Source organism: Balaenoptera borealis, assembly GCF_965194805.1.
Source record: "Balaenoptera borealis genome assembly, chromosome: 7".
NCBI lineage: Eukaryota > Metazoa > Chordata > Mammalia > Artiodactyla > Balaenopteridae > Balaenoptera > Balaenoptera borealis.
Window position 1 is genome coordinate 107,265,704 of NC_138864.1, and position 24,547 is coordinate 107,290,250.

The window sequence follows — 24,547 nt, forward strand, 5'->3', positions numbered from 1 at the left end:
ATAGATGGCTAATATCTTTCTGTTCTGCAGAGTGTTTGGTTTGCAGTGAAGGGAGGTTTATTATTTCATTATGTTTGTAGAGTCAAGGATTTGGGGCTTATAGTGATAATTTAAACTTTTAAGTGTTAATTTAGTGCTGCCTACATGTACATGAAGCAAAAGGAAGGGCTGAACTTTGCAAGATATTAGTCAACCATTACTTTGTATTTGGAATCATGGATGTAAACCAAATTGCTATTATTTGATATATTTTTATGTATCTTTTAAAAAATTTTTATTTTATTTTGAGTATAGTTGATTTACAATGTTGTGTTAGTTTCAGGTGTACTGCAAAGTGATTTTGTTATACATATACACATACCTATTCTTTTTCAGATTCTTTTCCCATATAGGTTATTGCAGAGTATTGAGTAGAGTTATTATTTAATATTAATTGAATAGCAAGTCCAGGTTGCTGACTCATCACATTATCATCCATCCTTAGCTATAAAAAGGCAGTTTCAGATGGTCTGCCTTGTGTTACCGTAAAGAGAAAAGAGAAAAAGAAAACCTTGTGATTGACAACCAGAATGGCTTTTGCATTGTGCATATGGATCGGAGCTCCCACTGTGGCTCACAGGCACTCAACTGATCTTGATAAAGAAGAGACTGGGAATGCGTGCCTTCTGTCCTCAAACACCCATTTCCTAGGTTTAAAGAAAATCTCACGTTAGCTGTATAAACGTGAAAGACTTGGGATTTCTCTAGCTATTTATTATTATCATTTAAAAATTGCTCTGATTCTGTCAATAGCACTGGAATCCCTTATGTGCTGGTAGGCTCACAAACACGGAGTCAGTGGAGAGATCCTAGGAAGGGTTGAAAGTTTGGTTTGTCTTGCTGCAGTGCTATACCTTTATTCAACTCATACATCCCCCCTCCTCCTTCTATACCCACAGCGAAGCTGCCGCCCATGCTGTCGCCACCCTGGCCGAGGCCACCTTGCAAGGTGGGGGACAGATAGTCCTGTCTGGGGAAACCGCAGCAGCTGTCGGAGCACTTACTGGAGTCCAAGATGCTAATGGTAAGAGAGCATAAATATTTTATTGAATTTCTTCCCCGTTTCCACTTAAACCTTCATGACATGACTGACAACAAACCCTTCAGAATGAGGTTGAACTTTGAGTTTTTTTATATTGGTAGGCAATTGATACCTAGGAAAATTCTAGGAGCCTCTGATTCCTTTCACTAGTAGGAGACTTGGGGTTTCCTGGGAGGGAAAAAAAGCCATAATAATGGCTACCTAACTGAATGACTTATTTGAAAAGTGACTATTTGCTGTGACAGGACTTGCTGAGAGGGATTTTTAAATTTTCCTTGGGGTACATTTTGTCCATTTTCTGCCATGGGGTAGATCAGTGTCCTTTACTATAGCAGAGACTCTCCTGTGGGCGAGTGCATTGTGGTAGCGAGGAATGTTCTGACTATCTCGAGAAAGGCACCACCATCTCACCACAAGGTCAGCCAGCAGGCTGTGATAAAGGCGCTTTTCTGATTGATGCTATGAGTTCTGCTTCCTGTTAAATGTGGCCTCACCAAGGACCTCCGGATTGAGCCAATAACTTCCCACCACCCTGCCCTTCTTTCCCGGCTCTTTGACTTCCTGGATATTGGTGATCTCCTGAATAAACAAGAGCGATAAAGTTCATAGAAATATGATGACAAAAATTTACAGCTCCAACCCAGCTCTTTGGATCTACTTCAGCAGGCTCTGGGAGTCAGTAACGAAGTCTTGAGCTGCCCGGAAGTGCCTCAAAAGTCTGGGTCAAAGAGGAAGACCAGTCCTGTTCTGTGAGACTCTGTGTGACTGTTTATTAAGCTTTTCAAATATACATATAATTAGGTTAAGTAGGACAAATTAACTACTCTATGGTTTTTGGAGATTTGTAGTTTAAAGTCCTGGAAAGAGGATAGATAATGACATACTTTTATTTAGGCAGACAGTTCCTTAATGGTATTTAGTGGCTGAAGGAAAAGTCCCTGGCACTTTTTTTAGGGTAGATCCCTAAGAACTAAATAACATATTCGTTGGAAAAGTCTTTGAAGAAAGACACAATGCTGCATCCTCCTTCAAAAGTGGGGAGAAGAAGGCACTTCTGTCTCCCAGAGAAGAATAACAGGAAATGTAAAGAGCCATGTGGCTTCTGAGAATCATTTTCTTAAACAAAAAAACAAAAAATCACATATTAAAACTACAGCCTGCTTTTTCTGTAGGGCTAGGGACTTCCATGAACTAACCCAAATAGAGATAAAGTTGATCTTAGCCAGAACACTGCAAGGTAAAGGGCATCTTATAGCCATGTATGTTCAGGGTGAAATGGACCATAGTTGGAATTAAGGAAAGCCTCCCTCTTTAGCTCGAATCCTACCCCTATTTCCTTATCTTTTTCTATTCCTCATTTCAGTCCTCATCTACCTTGAACAGAAGATATCTGACTGTGTCACATTCTTCTGAAGTGCAATTCCTGTTATTCACTATGGAACTACTAAAAATAATTCCCTGTGTGGGTTTGATGGGAGACTTTGTTATCCCTTCTAATGGTCTTGACCTGTCCGGGTGAGGAGAAGAGACTGCTTTATAGTTCTGGCTCCTCCCTGGCCTCACCTTTTCAGGTAGATGAATTTATAGGTAAGTGTAAGGACTCTCTGGGGCTCCTGCCAAGTAGATCTATTCAGCCATGAGATAAAGGTGAACCACACCACTACTGTTGATTCCTGGAAGCTGCTGCTTTTCAGTAGCTTGGGTTGTGTGAATCAGTTGTGTTGACTTCATGTTGTTGGCTGCATTTGTGATAAGAGAAAATTATGATCCTCATCCAAAAAGCCAGTGGTTCCCCAAAGCAGACCATTCCCTAGTTTGTGACCTGCCAATATGTGTGAACTCAGACTTGAGAGTTGGATTTACCACTTTCTTGGTGCTATATCAAATCAGACTGTTGAGTTGTGCCTTATCCTAGTAATATTAGGTGAAGGCACATATCATGTCATCTATCCCTTGGGAATCCAGAGGATGAATCTAATATTGGATATGATCCAGGTAATTCTGATGCTCCTTCTGCCTTCTAGCATTTTTACCCAGAGTGCTATAGGATTTACTCTGGGACTTGGAACCAAAATATTCTCATTTAACCAACTAGTTTATCTGTCTGGAATTTCAAGGGTTCTTTTTTCATTATTCTTTCAGATTGTGTCCTATTGGCATTGTTTGTCACTTTTGTGATGACAAGCTTATGGTATCTGCCAGTAGACCAAATTTATTATCAGGAAGAGTTTATTATCAGGAAGATGATAGCAGAACAAGGTGCTATTTGGTAACAGACACTACTGGGAAAAAAAATACATCCCAGATTCCAGAATATGGCTTAAATAAAAATCCTACTAGCAGATGACTCTTCTAAGAACAATGCGGATATTGGCCTGTTCCGACCTGAAGCAGGAGTTTCAGCATCTTCTGGGATGGAACTAGAGGGGATGGAGGACCATTGTGTGTGAAGCTTGATAGAGTACAGTAACCAGTGTGAGATGGCTGGGGCAGTGTAGGTCAGTGGTTTTCACGTTAAGGATAATGACACCTTCATGGCAGAAGTTTAAATTCCAAGTTACCAAGGCAGACCTGACAAGACATCTTGTATCTGAAGACTTCTTTTTTCTGGACCCTATCTCACCCCAACACTAAAGAGACTACTCAAGCACTAGCATTACTCTATTTCATTTATGTTCGCCCCTTTTTTTTTTTTTAAAACATCTTTATTGGAGTATAATTGCTTTACAATTGTGTGTTAGTTTCTGCTTTATAACAAAGTGAATCAGTTATACATATACATATGTTCCCATATCTCTTCCGTCTTGCGTCTCCCTCCCTCCCACCCTCCCTATCCCACCCCTCTAGGTGGTCACAAAGCACCGAGCTGATCTCCCTGTGCTATGCGGCTGCTTCCCACTAGCTAGCTATTTTACATTTGGTAGTGTATATATGTCCATGCCACTCTCTCACCCTGTCACATCTTACCCCTCCCCCTCCCCACATCCTCAAGTCCATTCTCTAGTAGGTCTGTGTCTTTATTCCCGTCTTGCCACTAGGTTCTTCATGACCTTTTTTTTCCCCTTAGATTCCATATATATGTGTTAGCATACTGTATTTGTTTTTCTCTTTCTGACTTCCTTCACTCTGTATGACAGACTCTAACTCCATCCACCTCACTACAAATACCTCCATTTCATTTCTTTCTATGGCTGAGTAATATTCCATCGTATATATGTGCCACATCTTCTTTATCCATTCATCCGATAATGGACACTTAGGTTGCTTCCATGTCCTGGCTATTGTAAATAGAGCTGCAATGAACATTTTGGTACACGACTCTTTTTGAATTATGGTTTTCTCAGGGTATATGCCCAGTAGTGGGATTGCTGGGTCATATGGTAGTTCTATTTTTAGTTTTTTAAGGAACCTCCCTACTGTTCTCCATAGTGGCTGTATCAATTTACATTCCCACCAACAGTGCAAGAGTGTTCCCTTTTCTCCACACCCTCTCCAGCATTTATTGTTCCTAGATTTTTTGATGATGGCCATTCTGACCGATGTGAGATGATATCTCATTGTAGTTTTGATTTGCATTTCTCTAATGATTAATGATGTTGAGCATTCTTTCATGTGTCTGTTGGCAATCTGTATATCTTCTTTGGAGAAATGTCTATTTAGGTCTTCTGCCCATTTTTGGATTGGGTTGTTTGTTTTTTTGTTATTGAGTTGCATGAGCTGCTTGTAAATCTTGGAGATTAATCCTTTGTCAGTTGCTTCATTTGCAAATATTTTCTCCCATTCTGAGGGTTGTCTTTTGGTCTTGTTTATGGTTTCCTTTGCTGTGTAAAAGCTTTTAAGTTTCATTAGGTCCCATTTGTTTATTTGTGTTTTTATTTCCATTTCTCTAGGAGCTGGGTCAAAAAAGGATCTTGCTGTGATTTATGTCATAGAGTGTTCTGCCTATGTTTTCCTCTAAGAGTTTGATAGTGTCTGGCCTAACACTTAGGTCTTTAATCCATTTTGAGTTTATTTTTGTGTATGGTGTCAGGGAGTGTTCTAATTTCATACTTTTACATGTACCTGTCCAGTTTTCCCAGCACCACTTATTGAAGAGGCTGTCTTTTCTCCACTGTATATGCTTGCCTCCTTTATCAAAGATAAGGTGACCATATGTGCGTGGGTTTATCTCTGGGCTTTCTATCCTGTTCCATTGTTTTATATTTCTGTTTTTGTGCCAGTACCATACTGTCTTGATTACTGTAGCTTCGTAGTATCGTCTGAAGTCAGGGAGCCTGATGTTGGCTGTGGGTTTGTCATATATGGCCTTTATTATGTTGAGGAAAGTTCCTTCTATGCCTACTTTCTGCAGGGCTTTTATCATAAATGGGTGTTGAATTTTGTCGAAAGCTTTCTCTGCATCTATTGAGATGATCATATGGTTTTTCTCCTTCAATTTGTTAATATGATGTATCACATTGATTGATTTGCGTATACTGAAGAATCCTTGCATTCCTGGAATAAACCCCACTTGATCATGGTGTATGATCCTTCTAATGTGCTGTTGGATTCTGTTTGCTAGTATTTTGTTGAGGATTTTTGCATCTATGTTCATCAGTGATATTGGCCTGTAGTTTTCTTTCTTTGTGACATCTTTGTCTGGTTTTGGTATCAGGGTGATGGTGGCCTCGTACAATGAGTTGGGGAGTGTTCCTCCCTCTGCAATATTGTGGAAGAGTTTGAGAAGGATAGGTGTTAGCTCTTCTCTAAATGTTTGATAGAATTCGCCTGTGAAGCCATCTGGTCCTGGGCTTTTGTTTGTTGGAAGATTTTTAATCACAGTTTCCATTTCAGTGCTTGTGATTGGTCTGTTCATATTTTCTATTTCTTCCTGGTTCAGTCTCGGCAGGTTGTACATTTCTAAGAATCTGTCCATTTCTTCCAGGTTGTCCATTTTATTGGCATAGAGTTGCTTGTAGTAATCTCTCATGATCGTTTGTATTTCTGCAGTGTCAGTGGTTACTTCTCCTTTTTCATTTCTAATTCTATTGATTTGAGTCTTCTCCCTTTTTCTCTTGATGAGTCTGGCTAATGGTTTATCAATTTTGTTTATCTTCTCAAAGAACCAGCTTTTAGTTTTATTGATCTTTGCTATTGTCTCCTTCATTTCTTTTTCATTTATTTCTGATCTGATCTTTATGATTTCTTTCCTTCTGCTAGCTTTGGGGGTTTTTTGTTCTTCTTTCTCTAATTGCTTTAGGTGCAAGGTTAGGTTGTTTATTCGAAATGTTTCCTGTTTCTTGATGTAGGCTTGTATTGCTATAAACTTCCCTCTTAGAACTGCTTTTGCTGCATCCCATAGGTTTTGGGTTGTCGTGTCTCCATTATCATTTGTTTCTAGGTATTTTTTGATTTCCCCTTTTATTTCTTCAGTGATCACTTCGTTATTAAGTAGTGTATTGTGTAGCCTCCATGTGTTTGTATTTTTTACAGATCTTTTCCTGTAATTGATATCTAGTCTCATAGTATTGTGGTCAGAAAAGATACTTGATACGATTTCAATTTTCTTAAATTTACCAAGGCTTGATTTGTGACCCAAGATATGATCTATCCTGGAGAATGTTCCATGAGCAGTTGAGAAAAATGTGTATTCTGTTGTTTTGGGGTGGAATGTCCTATAAATATCAATTAAGTCCATCTTGTGTAATGTATCATTTAAAGCTTGTGTTTCCTTATTTATTTTCATTTTGGATGATCTTTCCATTGGTGAAAGTGGGGTGTTAAAGTCCCCTACTACGATTGTGTTACTGTTGATTTCCCCTTTTATGGCTGTTAGTATTTGCCTTATGTATTGAGGCGTTCCTATGTTGGGTGCATAAATATTTACAATTGTTATACCTTCCTCTTGGATCGATCCCTTGATCATTATATAGTGCCCTTCTTTGTCTCTTGTAATAGTCTTTATTTTAAAGTCTATTTTGTCTGATATGAGAATTGCTACTCCAGCTTTCTTTTGATTTCCATTTGCGTGGAATATCTTTTTCCATCCCCTCACTTTCAGTCTGTATGTGTCCCTAGGTCTGAAGTGGGTCTCTTGTAGACAGCATATATATGGGTCTTGTTTTTGTATCCATTCAGCCAGTCTGTGTCTTTTGGTGGGAGCATTTAATCCATTTACATTTAAGGTAATTATCGATATGTATGTTCCTATTCCCATTTTCTTAAATGTTTTGGGTTTGTTATTGTAGGTGTTTTCCTTCTCTTGTGTTTCTTGCCTAGAGAAGTTCCTTTAGCATTTGTTGTAAAGCTGGTTTGGTGGTGCTGAACTCTCTCAGCTTTTGCTTGTCTGTAAAGGTTTTAATTTCTCCATCAAATCTGAATGAGATCCTTGCTGGGTAGAGTAATCTTGGTTGTAGGTTTTTCTCCTTCATCACTTTAAGTATATCCTGCCACTCCCTTCTGGCTCGTAGAGTTTCTGCTGAAAGATCAGCTGTTAACCTTATGGGGATTCCCTTGTGTGTTATTTGTTGTTTTTCCCTTGCTGCTTTTAATATGTTTTCTTTATATTTAATTTTTGATAGTTTGATTAATATGTGTCTTGGCATGTTTCTCCTTGGATTTATCCTGTATGGGACTCTCTGTGCTTCCAGGACTTGATTAACTATTTCCTTTCCCATATTAGGGAAGTTTTCAACTATAATCTCTTCAAATATTTTCTCAGTCCCTTTCTTTTTCTCTTCTTCTTCTGGGACCCCTATAATTCGAAAGTTGGTGCGTTTAATGTTGTCCCAGAGGTCTCTGAGACTGTCCTCAGTTCTTTTCATTCTTTTTTCTTTATTCTGCTCTGCAGTAGTTATTTCCACTATTTTATCTTCCAGGTCACTTATCCGTTCTTCTGCCTCAGTTATTCTGCTATTGATCCCGTCTAGAGTATTTTTAATTTCATTTATTGTGGTTTTCATCGTTGCTTGGTTCCTCTTTAGTTCTTCTACGTCCTTGTTAAATGGTTCTTGCATTTTGTCTATTCTATTTCCAAGATTTTGGACCATCTTTACTATCATTATTCTGAATTCTTTTTCAGGTAGACTGCCTATTTCCTCTTCCTTTGTTAGGTCTGGTGTGTTTTGACCCTGCTCCTTCATCTGCTGTGTGTTTTTCTGTCTTCTCATTTTGCTTCTCTTACTGTGTTTGGGGTCTCCGTTTCACAGGCTGCAGGTTCATAGTTCCCGTTGTTTTTGGTATCTGTCCCCAGTGGCTAAGGTTGGTTCAGTGGGTTGTGTAGGCTTCCTGGTGGAGGGGACTAGTGTCTGTGTTCTGGTGGATGAGGTTGGATCTTGTCTTTCTGGTGGGCACATCCACGTCTGGTGGTGTGTTTTGGGGTGTCTGTGGCCTTATTATGATTTTAGGCAGCCTCTCTGCTAATGGATGGGGCTGTGTTCCTGTCTTGCTAGTTGTTTGGCATAGGGTGTCCAGCACTGTAGCTTGCTGGTCGTTGAGTGAAGCTGGGTCTTGATGTTGAGATGGAGATCTCTGAGAGATTTTCGCCGTTTGGTATTACGTGGAGCCGGGAGGTCTCTTGTGGACCAGTGTCCTGAAGTTGGCTCTCCCACCTCAGAGGCACAGCCCTGATGCCTGGCTGGAGCACCAAGAGCCTTTCATCCACACGGCTTTTAAAGAAACGGTATGCATCCAAATTTTAAGCCTCTCTCTCCAGAAGTTCCTTAACTTCAGACAAGTTCTTTGATCTCTGCTTTTACCTGGAGAGCCTCTTGCCGCGGGCTTCCCGGACCCTCTCTCTGCGAGCCCCAAGCTTCCTTTTCCTCCAGACCCTTAAAACTCTATGTTCTCCCTTTTTTAATAGTGGTAAATGAGTCTTTGGTCTTTTTTGATGGTGTTTCATGGTTTGTTTCAATTCAAAGATTTTCACAGGTGCCTTTCTCTTTGAAATGCCTAAGTCTGGGAAAGGCCTCTCGTTGAGTTCCTTCCTTTACCTTTTCTTTTCTTTCTTCTTTTTTTTTTCTTTTTAACACAGTTATCCCTTGCTATTCCCCCCCAACACATCTTAAGAGGTTGAACAATTTTAAATTGCCCACTGGTTTCCTTTTACTCTGCCATCCTCTATACCCTAGAACTCCCTTTGCTAATGGACTCCAGAACCAATGAAGGCAGACTCACACGGGTTGAAGAACTCTTGAGTGATATTCACCTCTCACCCATCCTTGCCACCCATTGTTAGCAATTCTCTAGGGAACCAGATCCTCAGATCTTTCATCTTTCTTCCTATTTCTACAAAAAATAATGAAAAAAGCTAGATGGGGGGAAAACAAAACAAATAATTGAAGTTCATAGTTAATCAATAAAGGTAATGGGAAGCATCTGCTTCAGTTATTGTCCATCAAGCTTTGTACCAGAGCTGCTGAGAAAGGATCAACATTTTCTAAAATGGGTGACACTTTTTCTAACAACACCACAAGAAAAAAGGGGAGCATAGCATTTGCTGGGGGTGTTTGTTTTGGTTTTGGTTGTTTTGGTCCTGATTATAAAAAGTCATCTATGATCCCACTACATAGAATGTTAATATTTTGAGGGTTTGTTTTTGTTTTTGTTGAGTTTTTAAAATATGGCCTTTTTTCCCCATTCATAAGGTTTTTTAACCTAATTAAGATCATGTTGTACTATTTCATAACTTATTTTGAAATATCTTAACCATTTTCATGTGGTTAAATATTTTTTGATACTTGCTAATATATCATCATATTATCCATCATAATAACCAGTTCCCTATTGTTGATAATTTAGGCTATTAATAATATTTTTACAACAAAAATAATACTGTTCATCTTGGTATAAAATCTTGTCAATACCTTTGATTCTTTGCTCTCTACAAAGCTCATACTTGTTTATACTTACAACAGAACTGTTTAGAACCTGCTTCGTTACTCTTCACCGAAATTGGATATTAGCATAAGTTGCTTTGTGTGTGTGTGTGTGCCTATTTGGTAGGCAATAAGTTGTATTTCATTTTAATTTGCATTTTTTAATATTAGTGATAGATATTTTAACTTTTTCCTTCATGATTTTATCTACACATGTGTATTTTTGTATTTGTCTGTTCATGTTCTTCACCTGTTTTTCTGCTGAAGTCTTTAACGTATGAAGAGTTTTTCCAAATCGATAAGAGAAAGATGTAATCCCTTTATTGTATACGTTGCAAGCTTTCCCTGTTTATTTTTATTTCACTTCTGTTACTTTCACTTTTTATTTTATTTATTTTATTTTTATTTATTTATTTATGTGGTTGCATTGGGTCTTCGTTGCTGCACACGGGCTTTCTCTAGTTGCATCGAGCAGGGCTACTCTTCGTTGCGGTGAGCGGGCTTCTCATTGCAGTGGTTTCTCTTGTTGCGGAGCTCGGGCTTTACGTGCTTGGGCTTCAGTAGTTGTGGCTCGTGGGCTCTAGAGCGCAGGCTCAGTAGTTGTGGCGCACAGGCTTAGTTGCTCTGCGGCATGTGGGATCTTCCTGGACCAGGGATCGAACCCGTGTCCCCTGCATTGGCAGGCGGATTCTTAACACCTGCGCCACCAGGGAAGTCCCACTTTCACTTTTATCTCCTTAATTGTTTCTCTTTCTACCTTTATGTTTACATAGGCCCCAAGTCAGATCAATATCTATATGCCAGTTCTTCTATGGACTCAATTTTCATTTTAAATACTATAAAATATCTGGAATTTATTTTGGTATATGGCATTAGGCAGGAATCTGAATCATTTTTTCCCCGACATAATTAATTATTCCAGCATCATTTATCCTATAAAAAAGGTTGAAATCCATCCTTTTAAAACTGTTTTGAAATCTCATCTTTATTATGCAGAATTCTTAAATAGACTGTGTAAGGTCTTGTGTGGGGCTCTTTTGTTTCTATTCATCTGTTTGTTCTGTTCTTTATACTGTAATATTTTATTATTGTGATGTTATTCTTAGCGGCTAGTGAAAGGCCTATTTCCAAATTTGAAAAAAATTCAGTCAGAATTCCAAAGAGTTTTTTTGCAGAGTGAACTTCACAATAATTTTTAAGTTCATCTGGAAAAATTAAGCCTCATCCTAGAAAAAAATCCTACCAAGCCTGTTAGCAGAACTGCTAAGAAGTTTTAAAATTGACTAATTTAAGGTTTCTCTTCTCCTTCTGCCCCAGTTTTCCCCGGGGCAGGGGACATGGGGAGTGTTCATCATGACAAAGATGGACCAGGAGTAGGAGACAAGTGCTCTGAATACTGCCCCAGTGAATTGAATAATGGGACAGTAATTGTTGCTGGAGAAAACATTGTCCCTGCTGCAACCATGTTCATTCTCTTAAGACCAAACCAGATGTATCTTTCTAGACTAAGAAATTGTGGCCATCCATTCTGTTTATGCAGAATTCTATGGAGGCTCAGTTCTTGCACTTTGAAATTTTAATTTCTTTTTTTCCCCAACTTCAATTTCATTTTTGTATTAAAGATGATGGTGGGGGCACTGCCCACTTACGGTGTACTCCAAGGTAGGACATAGCATTCTTTTCTGCTGATAGCCTTGCATTCTGTCTCTCAGTCCCATTGTCCCATTAATTTTATTTATTTAACAAACATTTCTATAATGCTTGCTTATGCAAGCACTCTGCTGAGTGTTTTACATGCATTAACTTATCTAAAACTCAGAATATATCTATAAGGTAAACACTATTATCCCCATTTAACATATGGAGAAACTGGGACACAGAAAGTTTCGGTAACTTGACCAGGTTCACACAGAGAGTAGCAGAGTGAAGTTTGAATTCAGGCAGTTTGTTTCCAAACCGCTCTGCTCTGCTGCCTCCCTTTGATGGGAACTGTTTCTGCCTGGACTCCACAAATACAGCGTGATGATTGTCTCCCAGTGTTGAACAAATAAGTTTGGAAATGTCAGGGCCTTTCTCCCATCTCTGCTGAAGGCCACTTGCCTTTGTCTGGTTTAGCCACAGTGCCCATCTGCCCCGGCTGTTCCGCATGGCTGTAGGGATCCTCTGGTGGTTTCTGATGCCAAGTGCTCCCCTGCTCAGCATGCCCACCCACTGCACACGCACGCACGCACTCGCACACACAGGCTTTCCTGTGCTAGCCTGGAGAAGCCTATGGGTCTGTGTGTGTCTCTGGTTCCAGAAGTCACAGAAGCAGTCAGCAGCTGGCTGTCAGATTTAAGTATTTTCAGTGAGCTGCTTGCTTTGCACTTAGTGAACATAAGAGGGATGGGTGGGTGCTGTTTATTTTTTATTTACTTATTTATTTAATTTTTATTTTTGGCACGCACGCACGCACAGCTTGTGGGATCTTAGCTCCCCAACCAGGGATTGAACCCAGGCCCGGCAGTGAAAGCACCAAGTCCTAACCACTGGACCGCCAGGGAATTCCCGGGTGGGTGCTGTTTAGAACGAGGGGACACTGTCTGGGGGGAAGTAGATGATGGTCAGAAGGGAGTAAATGCAGCTGAAGAGTTATTTTCTCACCTTCTAGAATCCTCTACCCAAGCCCTCCTGCTGCCCTTCAGTTTATGCCAGGGCTCTTTCAGCCTCCCCACCTGTTGCCAGGGAAATAGAGACTGAGGTGTTAGGGTTGGGGAATGTGGGAAAGGGCTCAGGGGAGTTTACATTTCTGCTTAGAGCAAGTTGACTGGCTAATTTGCTTCCCCTGCTGCTCACTGAAGCCTTCCCCTTGGCTCTGCTTCCAGCCCTTGATTTCATTCCCCAGAGCGTTCGTAAAGTACATCTTTCTCTATTGTCCGACACCTGGAGACCATCCACTACCTGCTCTGTCCTGGTTGAGACCGGGGGCCAGCTACCTTCCTCGTGCCCTGAATGAAGAGAAGTGGACTAGGGTGCTGGTCTGTTTAAAAATTGAAGCTGGTTGCAAGGGCATTCACATTATACCCACAGAAAGAGCAGCCCTTCTCATTTCTCTTCAGTGCCATACGTCCCTCTCTGTTCTGGCCTGGCCCTGGCAACAGTCCTGCTGCTGAGGTTCCCCCTTAAGGTTCGTAGATATAAAATTTCCTACAACCCAAAGACCCCACTCAGTCTTGCTGCACTGTGTAACACATGTACATTTTACTACCCGTTCCAGTTGCCAGATCAAACTAAATCAATTTTCAGATTCTTTCAGAAAAAACACTTTATCTTCTTTTCACATTGACCATGTTATCACTTTCACCTCCGTTTTTCTCTGACCTTTTTATAAACTTTAAAAATATATATATGTTTTCCTAGTTAATTTAATCTCAACCATGCGCATTGGAATCCCTTTTTTAAAAAAATTGGCCTTCTTAGCAAGGGGGATAAAAGAGTAGATGGATGAGGACAGAAGCATGGAGTTCAGATAAGGGAGCAGGACTTTCAGGTGGGGTCCTTGCATGAGGAACACACATTCCTATCCTGCAAGGCCTCCCAAGTGAGACAGGATGGCTGAAAGGTCTGTCCTGTACTTATTATAAAGAGGTAAGCCCAGCTGGACCTGAAGGGGGCAACATGTGTGTGTTTTAATTTTCTGTGGAAACCTACTTTATGTATATTATATGAATGTTAGGGCATCCTTAACCTGGGTCTGTGGACCCTGAGAAATTCTGCAGAAAAGTTTTATATTTTTCTGGGGTCCACAGCTTTGATCAGATGTGCAAATAGATCAGAGAGAGCTCCCATTTCCCCACCCCCTCCCCAAATTAAGAACCTCTGCTATAGAGAGTGTGGCTAGGGTCATTTCACTTTGTGAGTATCTGGTGTGGCACTGAGAGTAAAAGGAGGGGCAAGGGAGATGGGAGGACCTGCAGGCCCCTAGATGGATACTCTGAAAGCTGCACCACTACCAAGCTCTGTGTTCTTGGGGAAGCACATTAACCTCTCTAAGCCTTCGTTGTAAAATTAGGATGATGATAGTTCCATGCTCATAAGGTAGTTGTGAGCATTAAACAAAATGAGTCCTGTGAAGCGCTTAGCATAGTGCTTGGCACATAGAGCCATCGTAAACGCGGAATTATTATTAGCCGTCAGCGTCAGTTTCTTCTCCAGCATTCCCCCAAATATGGTAAGTTGTACAGAGTGCATAGTACTGTGACAGACCCTGCTTTCCTGTCTTAAGGACAGATCTAAATGCTTACCCTATGCAGTTGAAGAATTTATGCTCCAGAGATGAATACTGTAAAAATGGGAATAGATCAGAGCCTTTTCTATAACCTTGAGTGAAGGAAATTGAAGGTGATGTTGTTTGATGGCTCCTGCATTTGGTTATATCACTCTCCTTGGGCCAGGGCTGCTGTTCTCTTCCAGCAGCATTTCAACTTCCATCATGAAAGGTGACTTTTTTTCACTTTTTCCTTATTATCACCACCACCATCATCCATTATTACTTACAGCATGTCCTTCTGTTCCAGCTCTTCTTTAAAAATAAGAGAGAAAATGCCAGTCTTCATCTTGATAAACTATAAAATACATCTCTCATTCTCCCTTTTCCTCATTCTCTGGACACATTAGTATAAGGACTTGTTCCTAAAAGAGACAGTGGAGATGTAAATATTAATTTAGGAAATGTGTCCGCGTTGCTCCCTCCAGAAGATGCTAATATGCTATTCTAGTGCACACTAAATTACTTTTTGCCTCAGTATTTTAATTAAAGTTTAAATAAGTAAAGGTATTAAGTAAAGTTTTACTGTAAATGTGCATATTCAGTCACCATTAAAGCATGATAATAGCTTGAAAAGAACTGTTGTGTTCTTTGATGCTGTACCTTTAATGCAGAGACGGGGAGTTCAGTGCCTCCGGGACTGGAAGCAGGCCGCTCCTGAGCACCAGTGTTTCGTGTGAGCTGAGAGTCCCAGGCTGCAAGCCCCGCATCCTGACAGTCCCTAGAGAGCAGCGCCTATGGCGCTCTGGGTTTGCAGGCCACCCTCCTGTAAAGTAAATGGCCCTCTTTTCCACTGACAGGGAGACCTGAAGGGAAGCTAAGATACTAGGATGGTGTCAGTCAGACCAAGCTGAGGCATTGCCTGTTCTGTAAGAAAAAACACATGAAGGTTCATCTGTAATACAACTGTTTCCCCTTCAGAATCATGTCTTTTTTTAAGTGGAGGGGGAGTGGGACATACTCAGAGACCTGAAAAGATTACTTCTTAGAACAAATAAGATAAGGAGAGCTCTGAGCTGTGGCTCAGAAAGAAGAAGAGTAAGAGCTGAGTACATGAACGGGACCTGCATCTGGGGCTGCCTGAGAAGCTGGTGCCACACTGGGGAACTGCAGTGGCCAGGGCAGCGCTCGGAACAGCACGCTTCGCAGTCTGTCCTCCCCGGGCTGCTCTGGGAAGCACACTTTGTTTGCAGACAGGGTTTTCCCCATTTCAGCCAGCTAACTTTTCTCCTGAGATGAAGTTTGCATTCTGGGAAGCATGTTGGTAGATGTCATACCGGGAAAATAACTGTTTCAGTTTTGCTCTTTATTTGCCTTTTGACTGTATGCGTTAAGCATTATTATTTAGGGCCTTCATCTTCTTCTTTTCTTTCTACATTCTTTCCTTTCCTTTTCTTCCTTTCTTGTTTTTTTTTTTTTTTTTTTAACCAATACTCCTACTACTACTACTACTACTACTACTACCACTGCCTTGCAGTTGACTAAGTAAGCAGTCTGCGTTGTTCTACCTTCACCCAGTAAGGTGAGTAGAACAGAGCTTATAGCCCTGTTTTGCAGAGGCAGCTAAAGCTAGGATTTGCCCAGGGTCACTCAGCTACTAAATAGTGAAACTGGAAACCAAACCCAGATCTCCAGGACTCTTTCTACTGCCTCTGTGGGCTCCCTTTTTCCCCCTTCCCTCCATCTTGCCAATAAACCCAACCAAGAAAGTAAAGAAGGTATAAAACAAATGAAAATCATCTTTACTGTGTATCTGATTAAACTATTACTTGGTGTGGCTCACTATTTTGCAGGCTTGTTTTGAGGAATGGTCACAGCCATATTTTGCTCACTTTAGAAGTCAGTGTCATGATGAATCTTAACAGAAGCCAATAAGTAAATGGCATCAAAACCCAAGATCTAAAGGTGTGTCCCGGGAATTCTCTGATGGTCCAGTGATTAGGACTTGGCGCTTTCACTGCTGGGGCCCGGGTTCAATCCCTGCTCGGGGAACTAAGATATCCTGCAAGCCACGCCTAAAAATTTTAAAAATAAATAAAATAAAAATAAAATTAAAATGTGTGTCCCATACAGTAGCCACTAGCTATATGTGGCTATTTGAATTTCAATGCAAGTTAATTAAAATTAAATAAAATTTAAAATTCAGTTATTCAGTCACACTAGCCACAGTTCAAGTGCTTAGTAGCCATATGTGGCCTGAGGTACTGAATTTTTTATTTAATTTTAATTTATTCACATTTAAATTTAAATAGCCACATGCAGCTAGTGGCTAGTAATAGACCACACAGATACAGAACATCTCCATCGTTGCCGAAAGCTCTATTGGACAGCGCTGATCTAAAGACTGTGGCAGGAATACTGTAGTCTTCTGGCAAGTTGTGCCCCTCTGCACAGGGGAGGGCAGCAGAAATACGTCATGAGCCTCCCTTCCCAGTGACCTTCTCAGCACAGAGACAGCCAGCCTTTGCTAAAAAACTGCCACGTGACTACAGTAATCCGCAGCCAGTGGACAGCTGGGCAGAGGGTTGCAAGAAGAACTGGCCTATTTTTGTGCACTGCAGAGTTCCGAGCAGGAAAACCTGAGCCTGGAGGCAGTGGCAACACCTATACCCACTTCCTCGTCGCCTTATTCATGACCTAGGCCACTTGCCCATTTCCATTTGGATGCTCCACAAGTGCAAATTTCTCTTCTCAACTACAGCCGTCTTCAGGTCAGGTGCTCTAATGGATTTATCATGACCCCAAAAAGAATTGAATATCCAGAGCCTGGTGGGTTACAGGCTGAAAGAAGCCATTACCATTGGATGAATTCCAGATTTCACAATGAAACATGGCTGCTTTTGAGAAATGGGAGCATGGAGATGTATAATGGGGCTCTTGATTCTAGAACCCAAAGGGGGTTACAGTTCTCTGCCCTATGTATGTTACTCACCCAGCCCTTTCATAGCATAGAAGCTTGTCCTCCTTTCCTACTCCCTTCATTGTGACCTCCTGAAGTCCAAAAGGCCTTCCAGAATAGCTCTCATTGTGGGGAATTCCCTGGCGGCCCAGTGGTTAGGACTCCACACTTAACTGCCGAGGGCCCAGGTTCAATCCCTGGTCGGGGAACTAAAATCCCACAAGCCACATGGTGCAGCCAAAAAAAAAAAAAAAAAGTGTCATTGTGATGTTTAGATTCATCTTTCTCCTTGCAGAGTCTGCAAGTCCAGAGGGGATGTGTCGTCTCCACTACACCATCATAAACCGGGGTGGCCTCAGGCATTCATCATTTTATACCAGGAATTGCTAATCTAGGCCCTGCAGAGAAAAAGAGGGCCTTTACAATGGAATGACCACTATACTTTGGTCTCTATTCTTAGTACTCATCTGAGCCATGGCCATGTCTTTCAGATGCTTTTAGATGCTTTCCATGTTGAAAGCTGAATGTCTTCAGAGTTGGCTCCTCGGGACCCCAGAGGGAATTAGCACACATGTGAAGCCAGGTTGGTCTGACTGTGTCAGGTATTCTCAGCTTGGGGAAACTTGACAAGCCAGGGATATTCTAGGCAGAGGACTCAGGTCAGGGCTTCAGAGCAGAGATTCCCAAGAAGGTGCCTGCCATCAGGCAGATAGATACCACTGACCATGGTATCCTCTCCATCCCCTGTGTCCTCAAGGCCAAGTTACATGTTTCGTTATCTCATTCTCCTTCCCTTTAGGTCCCCAGATCTTTCTGAGTCTTTGTATTCGAAAGACAGATTCTGGTCTTAGATGATTCCAGCTCCTTGTAACCAAGACAGAATCTTGGTGCCTGTCATTGCAGGTAATATTCTGTAAAGGGATTTTTTTTTTTCTTTTTTTTTTTTTTTTTTGCATACCAAATCCAGAGCCATAATTGGGCAAGTTTAACTGGAGTCACTTCTATTCAACATGTGGATGAAAAAACGGTTTTAATTGAGCATGTAAAAAGAGGATTAATCACTGTTCACACAAGAACCAGAATATCATAACAGGAAAAATTCTTACAGAATAAAGTTTTTAAGGTTCTTGGGTAAAGGGAACTTTCCTCTTTTTACTTATGCTTCCATTAGGATTTTGAAGGAATGTCAGCACACTGTTATTAACTCTAATAGCTTGCACAGCTCAGCCAGTATGGTTTGGGGCCCTCTGGCTCTCAGATTACCTGTGTAAATACAGGGATTCACTTCCCAGCTCTACCGTTTGCTTCATAAAGAGCAAATGTGCAGAACCCCGCAGCAGCAGCCTAGCAGAGCAGTAATCTGAACAGGATGAACGTGCTTCCTTTTTGTGTGATGCTCTTTCCCCATCCTCCTGCCAAGAGCAGGCTATCAAATGAAGGGGAGGTTGTGGTCGGAGTCAGTAAAGTGAATGTCTAAGTGGCACCTGCTTCATTCAGCAGATCTGCTTTCCCGGCGCCTCCCACTGCGTATCTGCTCCTGACAAAGCCTCTTTTCTCCTCCTGTTGGTCAGACTGAGAGCAAAGGCCCAGCAAGGAGACATATTGGTTTTACTTTGTCAGCACAATTGCCTGTGACATTATAATTATACCAAATCTTCATTATTAGAAAGGCCCCAATTTAGAGATTTTCAGAGCCTAAATGAGGTTTTTGAAAGTAGAATTGGTAAAAACATCTTTTCCGTTGTAAAGCTAGCAAATGGATCTGAGAATCATTGAAGGGGTCTAAATATGGAAACTGAGACACTGCTCTGAGCGAGACTACAAAGACACTGCTATCAGATTGGCTCACTAAAGAGGCGTCCAGCAATTCTCTGACTCTTCCCAGCCCAGCCTCTCCCTACTACTTGTAGCGCTATAATGTATAGCTATACTGTAGTACTCTCAAATGCTGATAAATTTTCTCACCCAGAGGCCTAGGAGGTAGGGTATGTTAAAATAAGTTGATGGGGTAGGGCAGCAAAGGAAAAAACCTGTGATATATAAATAAGAGGAATGCCAGGGAAATATATTTTAGGTAAGTGCAGAGCATCCAATTTCAGATTGAGTTTCCATCTAAACAAAGGCAACACTTATGTTCTACAGTGTGTGTGCAACTGAAGCATGCTTATGGTGTGGAGTTGGCTCACTGGAAGCTCTGGGAAGGTTTTAGAGCTGTGCCCTGGCTCTCTAAACTGAAATTAACTAAAATCAAATAAAATTAAAGACTCAGTTCCTCAGTTACACTAGCCACGTTTCAAGTGCTCTATAGCCACCTTACTGCCAGTGCACAAATACAATGTGCCCATCTTCACAGTGAGTTCTTGTGTACAGGACTGTTTAGAGATTGGTCTGTACCTCCTGAAATGTCTTGACTGCTTAAGTGAGCCTTGGACTTTCAATTTCAGGCTTGCTGGAAGGGGAAAAGGAAATTTGCCTGAATGTTTTTGCAACAACTTCCAGCCATGTTACTTGACTATAAGTTTTGTCTTTTCACCTTAAAATTATTTTTCCTCCAAGAATCTCATGTCCTTTCCCCACCCCCTGCTCACTCCTCACAAAACAATAATAATAATGATAATAATGAATTGTAACCATGAGAAAGGACTTTAATTTTAGGAATGCCCACTTACAGCTGACTTGCTTTCTGGCCTTCCCTTCCTTAAGCTTTCACATCCCTCCCTACTGTTTGACTGGAGAGTTCTTTTCTCATTAAACAGAGCTTCTCATTGACAAGAGGGCATGTGAACACTCAGGGGCCAAGAGCGTGTATATGGATTGTTCATTTTATGCATGACATGGGGCGTGAACAACACTCCTGGGGGGTGGAGCACTGAGCTGGTGGCATCTTCCATTTTCAGCTCCTCTGGGGAGCAAGGGCAGGACCTTTAAGCTTGTTTCTTCCAGTTGTCTGCCTCTAGTAGCTACTACATGGTTGATTTGACTCCTGGGAGAAAACCTATATGAAATAATAATACTACCCCAAATTTAGACAGTATCTCTTTTCTCAGGAACTTAAATCATATCAGTATAATGTTGCTTATCCTCAAAGCAGCCCTGTGAGACAGAAATGGCCTGTCGGTTTTATAAATGTAAACATAGTCAATTCTTAGTTGCCACACACAGATTATCTGGTGTGCAGGTGACTCATGACACATTTTAAATCCTTGGACAGTTTCTCTAAGCAAGCCAGGGTAAGCCTGGACCATCTCCTCCACCCGCAGCCAGCTGCTGTGTTCTTAAGGAATACAAATTAGTTTTCATATTAGCTTAAAGAAGACATAATTAGAAAGTAAGTCTGATACTCCAATAAAGATGTTTTAAAAAAAAGAAGAAACAAAGTAAGTCTGCTACAAGAAAAGCACATCGTAAGTTCCATTTTAACGGCGTGGTGTGGAGGAAATGACCTCTCCTGCCTTTGGCTCAGCTAAGAGCTGGCTATAAGGTCTACTTTAGACACATGGGCATCATCGGCACTCATTGTGCTGGCATGTTTGCCGAAGGATTTGTAAACCTCCACAGGTGGATGTCAGAGACACCTTTGTGGCCCAGGCACCAGGGTGTGGGTGGAGGCAGTCTTCCTGCAGCTGCCTCTCCACACCACTTTCTGGCGGCCCTTCCTGCTCAGTGCTTTTTAAAAGTTCTGTATTCTTGTCAAGCCTCTGTATGGCATATGGCCCATTGCGAGTGGATGCTGACAGAATGCCACAGGGGGTTCATCTTTGCAGAAGGAAGGAAGCGGCTAGAGGGTAGAGTAACTAAGAGGCTATACCCTTCCAGGCGCTGCATCCTGCCTGGGTGGTGGGATTCCTCTATTCTACACTCTTCATCACCTGATCACCTAATGGTTTTAGTAACCATTGATGACTTTGTGTAGATCCATTATTTCACCAAGAGTTTCAAAATAGTGATTTCTCTAGTGTTAGTATTCCTTCTGCCTTTATTAGCTGGAATTCTTTTATAAAGAACTTGTTCCCATTAACAATTTGGTTATGCTAAATACAGTCCAGGTAGGAAAGGCAGGATAAATAATCTATTAAAATGAAGTTTATAAGATAGATTTCTTTCTTTGTGACCGTCAAACCCCATAACTGTTTATTTCCACTTTCCAGTATGCTGTCTTCAGGTGTCCTACTGCCTAAAGCAAATTTAATTCTGCCCTTTGCATGCTCTTAGAAAGTTCTAGTGATGTTTGTTTGTTTGCTTGCTTTCTAAATGGTGCTCTACAGATTGGGCTAAGTGAGGGGTTGAAAAATCAGGAGAGCATCTTTGGAAGCCTTTTGCCTCCGTCTTTACCTGTTCAGATAGAGGAGGCAAGGACTGGATACTGGGCACATGGGGCTGGGGATGGGGGTCCTTACACTCGTCTCTCTCCTTTTGTGCCTATTTGAAATTTTCCATAATAAAAAAATTAAAAATAATAACAGAAAAATAAATAACTCTCCATTCTTAACTCTGGATAACTCCTGATTGGCCCTCGTATTCATTTCTACACCTGACTATTGCAAACTCTTAAACAGCTTGGTAGCTTTCTCCTGAGGTTTCTGTCATGTGGGCTCCATTTCCTGTTTAAAGATATCAGCTCTTCACATATTGCTCACACCCTGTCCACAACATAGACTTTGGAGACTTTGGGTGTTCTCCCTACCTCCCTTCCCAGTGATCTCTGGAAATTTACTGTATAGCTCCTGCCCTTCTCTGTACATCTCTGATCAGATGTCCTCCCTAGCATATACATGTCCCACAGGCTTTAGCTGAACATTTTTCTCTCCTGCCATTTTCAGTTTAAAGCCCTCTTGGTCAGGCAACAGGCCTTGGAGTCAGCTTGTTCAGTCTCACATTGGGAGTTCAGGCTCCAGGATATAAACCATGATGATTCTGAACTCTGAAGCACAAAACCCTGATTTTGTTAATGTTCTTGGGCACTTCAGTAATTTCAAGAGGGAATTGTGAAATTATATCTCCAAAATATGTTTTGAAATACATTCACTAATAAAGTAAAAATGAATTCACTTTTAACGTTTGGCTTATGGGATACAGGCAAGAGGATTTTCTTGGTGGTCTGCAAAATCAAGGCTAAGGACACAGTGACACTGTCCTACCCAGAGAGAGTCATTGCTATGGAAGTTATTCCAGAAAGTGGTTTTTCCAAGAGAGCCTTGAGATTGTCTAGCAAGAGGGGAGAAAACTTTGGATGCTGAGAAGTGCCTATTACACCAGGGTACCTGTGAGGCTGCTATTGGCTTCATGAGAATATTCAGTACTTGCCAGATGTAATACATATTTTAATCCATAAATCCCTCAAATGCCCTCAAAAGCCACGGACTTAAAAAACACGGAAAAGGAAGATTAAATGTCCCAGAAGCAGCTAATATAACAGAAACAGAACCACTGGGAGAGAAATGCTTCTTCTGTTTCCCCCTTGTCTTACTATTATGAGGGTTACCTGGAGCTCCTTTTCATTTGATATCGACATTCTTTTCATGACCTTCCTTTTCTTTCCCTCGTCTGTCCTCTTTCCATCTGGTCCGTGTTTGTTATTCTCAGCCTCTTTATCTGCCTGCCACCTGCCTACTGCACTAGCTTCTTTACCTGATTTCCCTTCATATTCTCCCATTTCTATACCAGAACACACCATGCCTATTTTTCTTCATATAATAGTGGCTTTCCTTAGATGTCAGGCACTGATGTAAACTTCTTTCCAGACCTGAATGTAAGATTTTTTAAAGGACTTCCATCCTGCCTGTCATCCCTAAAAACACTTATAGATACCCTCGATGGCTCTTTAAAAACTGCAGAAGTGACTTAGGTAATACAATACATGGTTTCATTTCTTATTTATTCCGATCCCTTCCAGTCACAGTCTTCTGGTTCCCCATTTAAGCCAGCATTTTCCTAATATTGATACATACAGTTCGCTTTCATGTCCATAAACCACAGAAGGCATTACATTGTGAATTTTTCCTTTGGGCTTTAAGAATTATTGCGCTTCCACCAACTGTTGTGTTTATTTGATAATTTATTTGTTTAGCTGTTTTTCTCTCACAACTATCAATATTTTTCTTCCAACTAAAGATATTTCCATGACCAACTTGGAAGGCCTTTGGGCTGAAAGATTCAGTTACAGCAAACAACAATTCCCAAAGGTTTCCCAGATTGTGAGGGCAAATGAAAGGCCCATTCTTCCTCAGGCCGTCTGTCCTGCTCTATCTTGTCATGGAGTGGGGTGGGGGGGAGGGCAGTCTGTGGTTCTGGGTGACCCTGACTAGGCCTGCAGCTCTGTGCTCTACTGGGCTCTAGCCTGTGTTATTAGTTTTTGGGTTTAGAAGTTTATCAGCATGATGACATCATATCATACTGTCCCTGATCATATATTTAACATTCTTAATACTGATTAATGGTTTAGCCTAGGTTGTTTATTTACTGATGCACTGAATCAGCAGCTATTTCATATATGTCATGGTGCAGTTCCAGTGCCTGTTCTGACCGTAGCTGCATTCAGAAAGGAAGCTGCCTGCCAGCCCATCTGCCCCGATTTCATGGTTTTTATCTCTAATCTTTACATCTTTGAAGGCCTTTGGCGAATGATGTGCTTCCTGGCAGGAGCAAATCGCTGCTGAAAGGAGATCTGTGCTGTCTCTGCTTTCCTTTCTGCTTCCTGAGAGCTTTAGTCTAACATCTGTGACCCTAGCCAGACTTCATCAAACCTCTTATTCAAAGTCATCTTTGAAAGCAGCTGACATTTATTGTACACCTACTGTGTGCCAGGCACTGTGCCAGACTTTATCTATGTCAGCACATCTAATTCTCAACAACACTGTGAAATTAGTAATGACCATTTTACCTGTGAGGAAAGTGAGACTCACAAGCCAGTAAGTGAAGGAGCCAGGATTCACACGTAGGTTTTTCTGACTAGGAAACCTTTAATGGAAATAAAACCTCCTATTTTACCCTCACATAAAATGCACCTGAACTACCATACAGCATTTGGCTGTGCTACCTTAATAATGTTGTGGAGAAAATCCTACTCATTCTGGAGCAGAGTAAAAGGCTTTAAGCCTCTTCAGGCTGCAGAGGCCAAGGCTAATGGGAATGTAATCAAGTTTCTGAAAATCATGAAGAACATGATCAACTGTCATATTCAATTATTAACATCTACTATGTTCAGGTTGCTCAGTATTCAAAGACATAGTCCCGCCAACAATCTAAGTAAGCAGATTTGTATAGAGAAAAACTAATTATTTGGAAACAGGTTAGCACAGATCTGGTGCCAAATGAATGGAGAGGCAGTAAAATCCCCTGAAGGAGAGAACCTAGTGGGCTGTTGTGCCTGGGGGAACCCCTGAAAGACAGGGAAATTGTTGAAAGAA

At 41.2% G+C, this 24,547-nt stretch overlaps 1 protein-coding gene across 15 annotated transcripts in view; it reads left to right on the plus strand.

Moving 5' to 3' along the window:
• The window catches only part of NRF1 (nuclear respiratory factor 1), a 132,757-nt gene that overhangs the window by 98,502 nt on the left and 9,708 nt on the right, over positions 1-24,547 (plus strand). For 13 of the 15 annotated variants that reach the window (XM_082399205.1, XM_082399202.1, XM_082399209.1 and 10 more), the window contains one exon: positions 939-1,063. In XM_082399205.1, coding sequence (XP_082255331.1) covers positions 939-1,063 — 125 coding nt within the window. Of the gene's footprint in view, positions 1-938; positions 1,064-17,940; positions 18,045-24,547 lie in introns of all 15 variants that reach the window. The other 2 variants (XM_082399203.1, XM_082399204.1) reach the window with 1 other exon arrangement.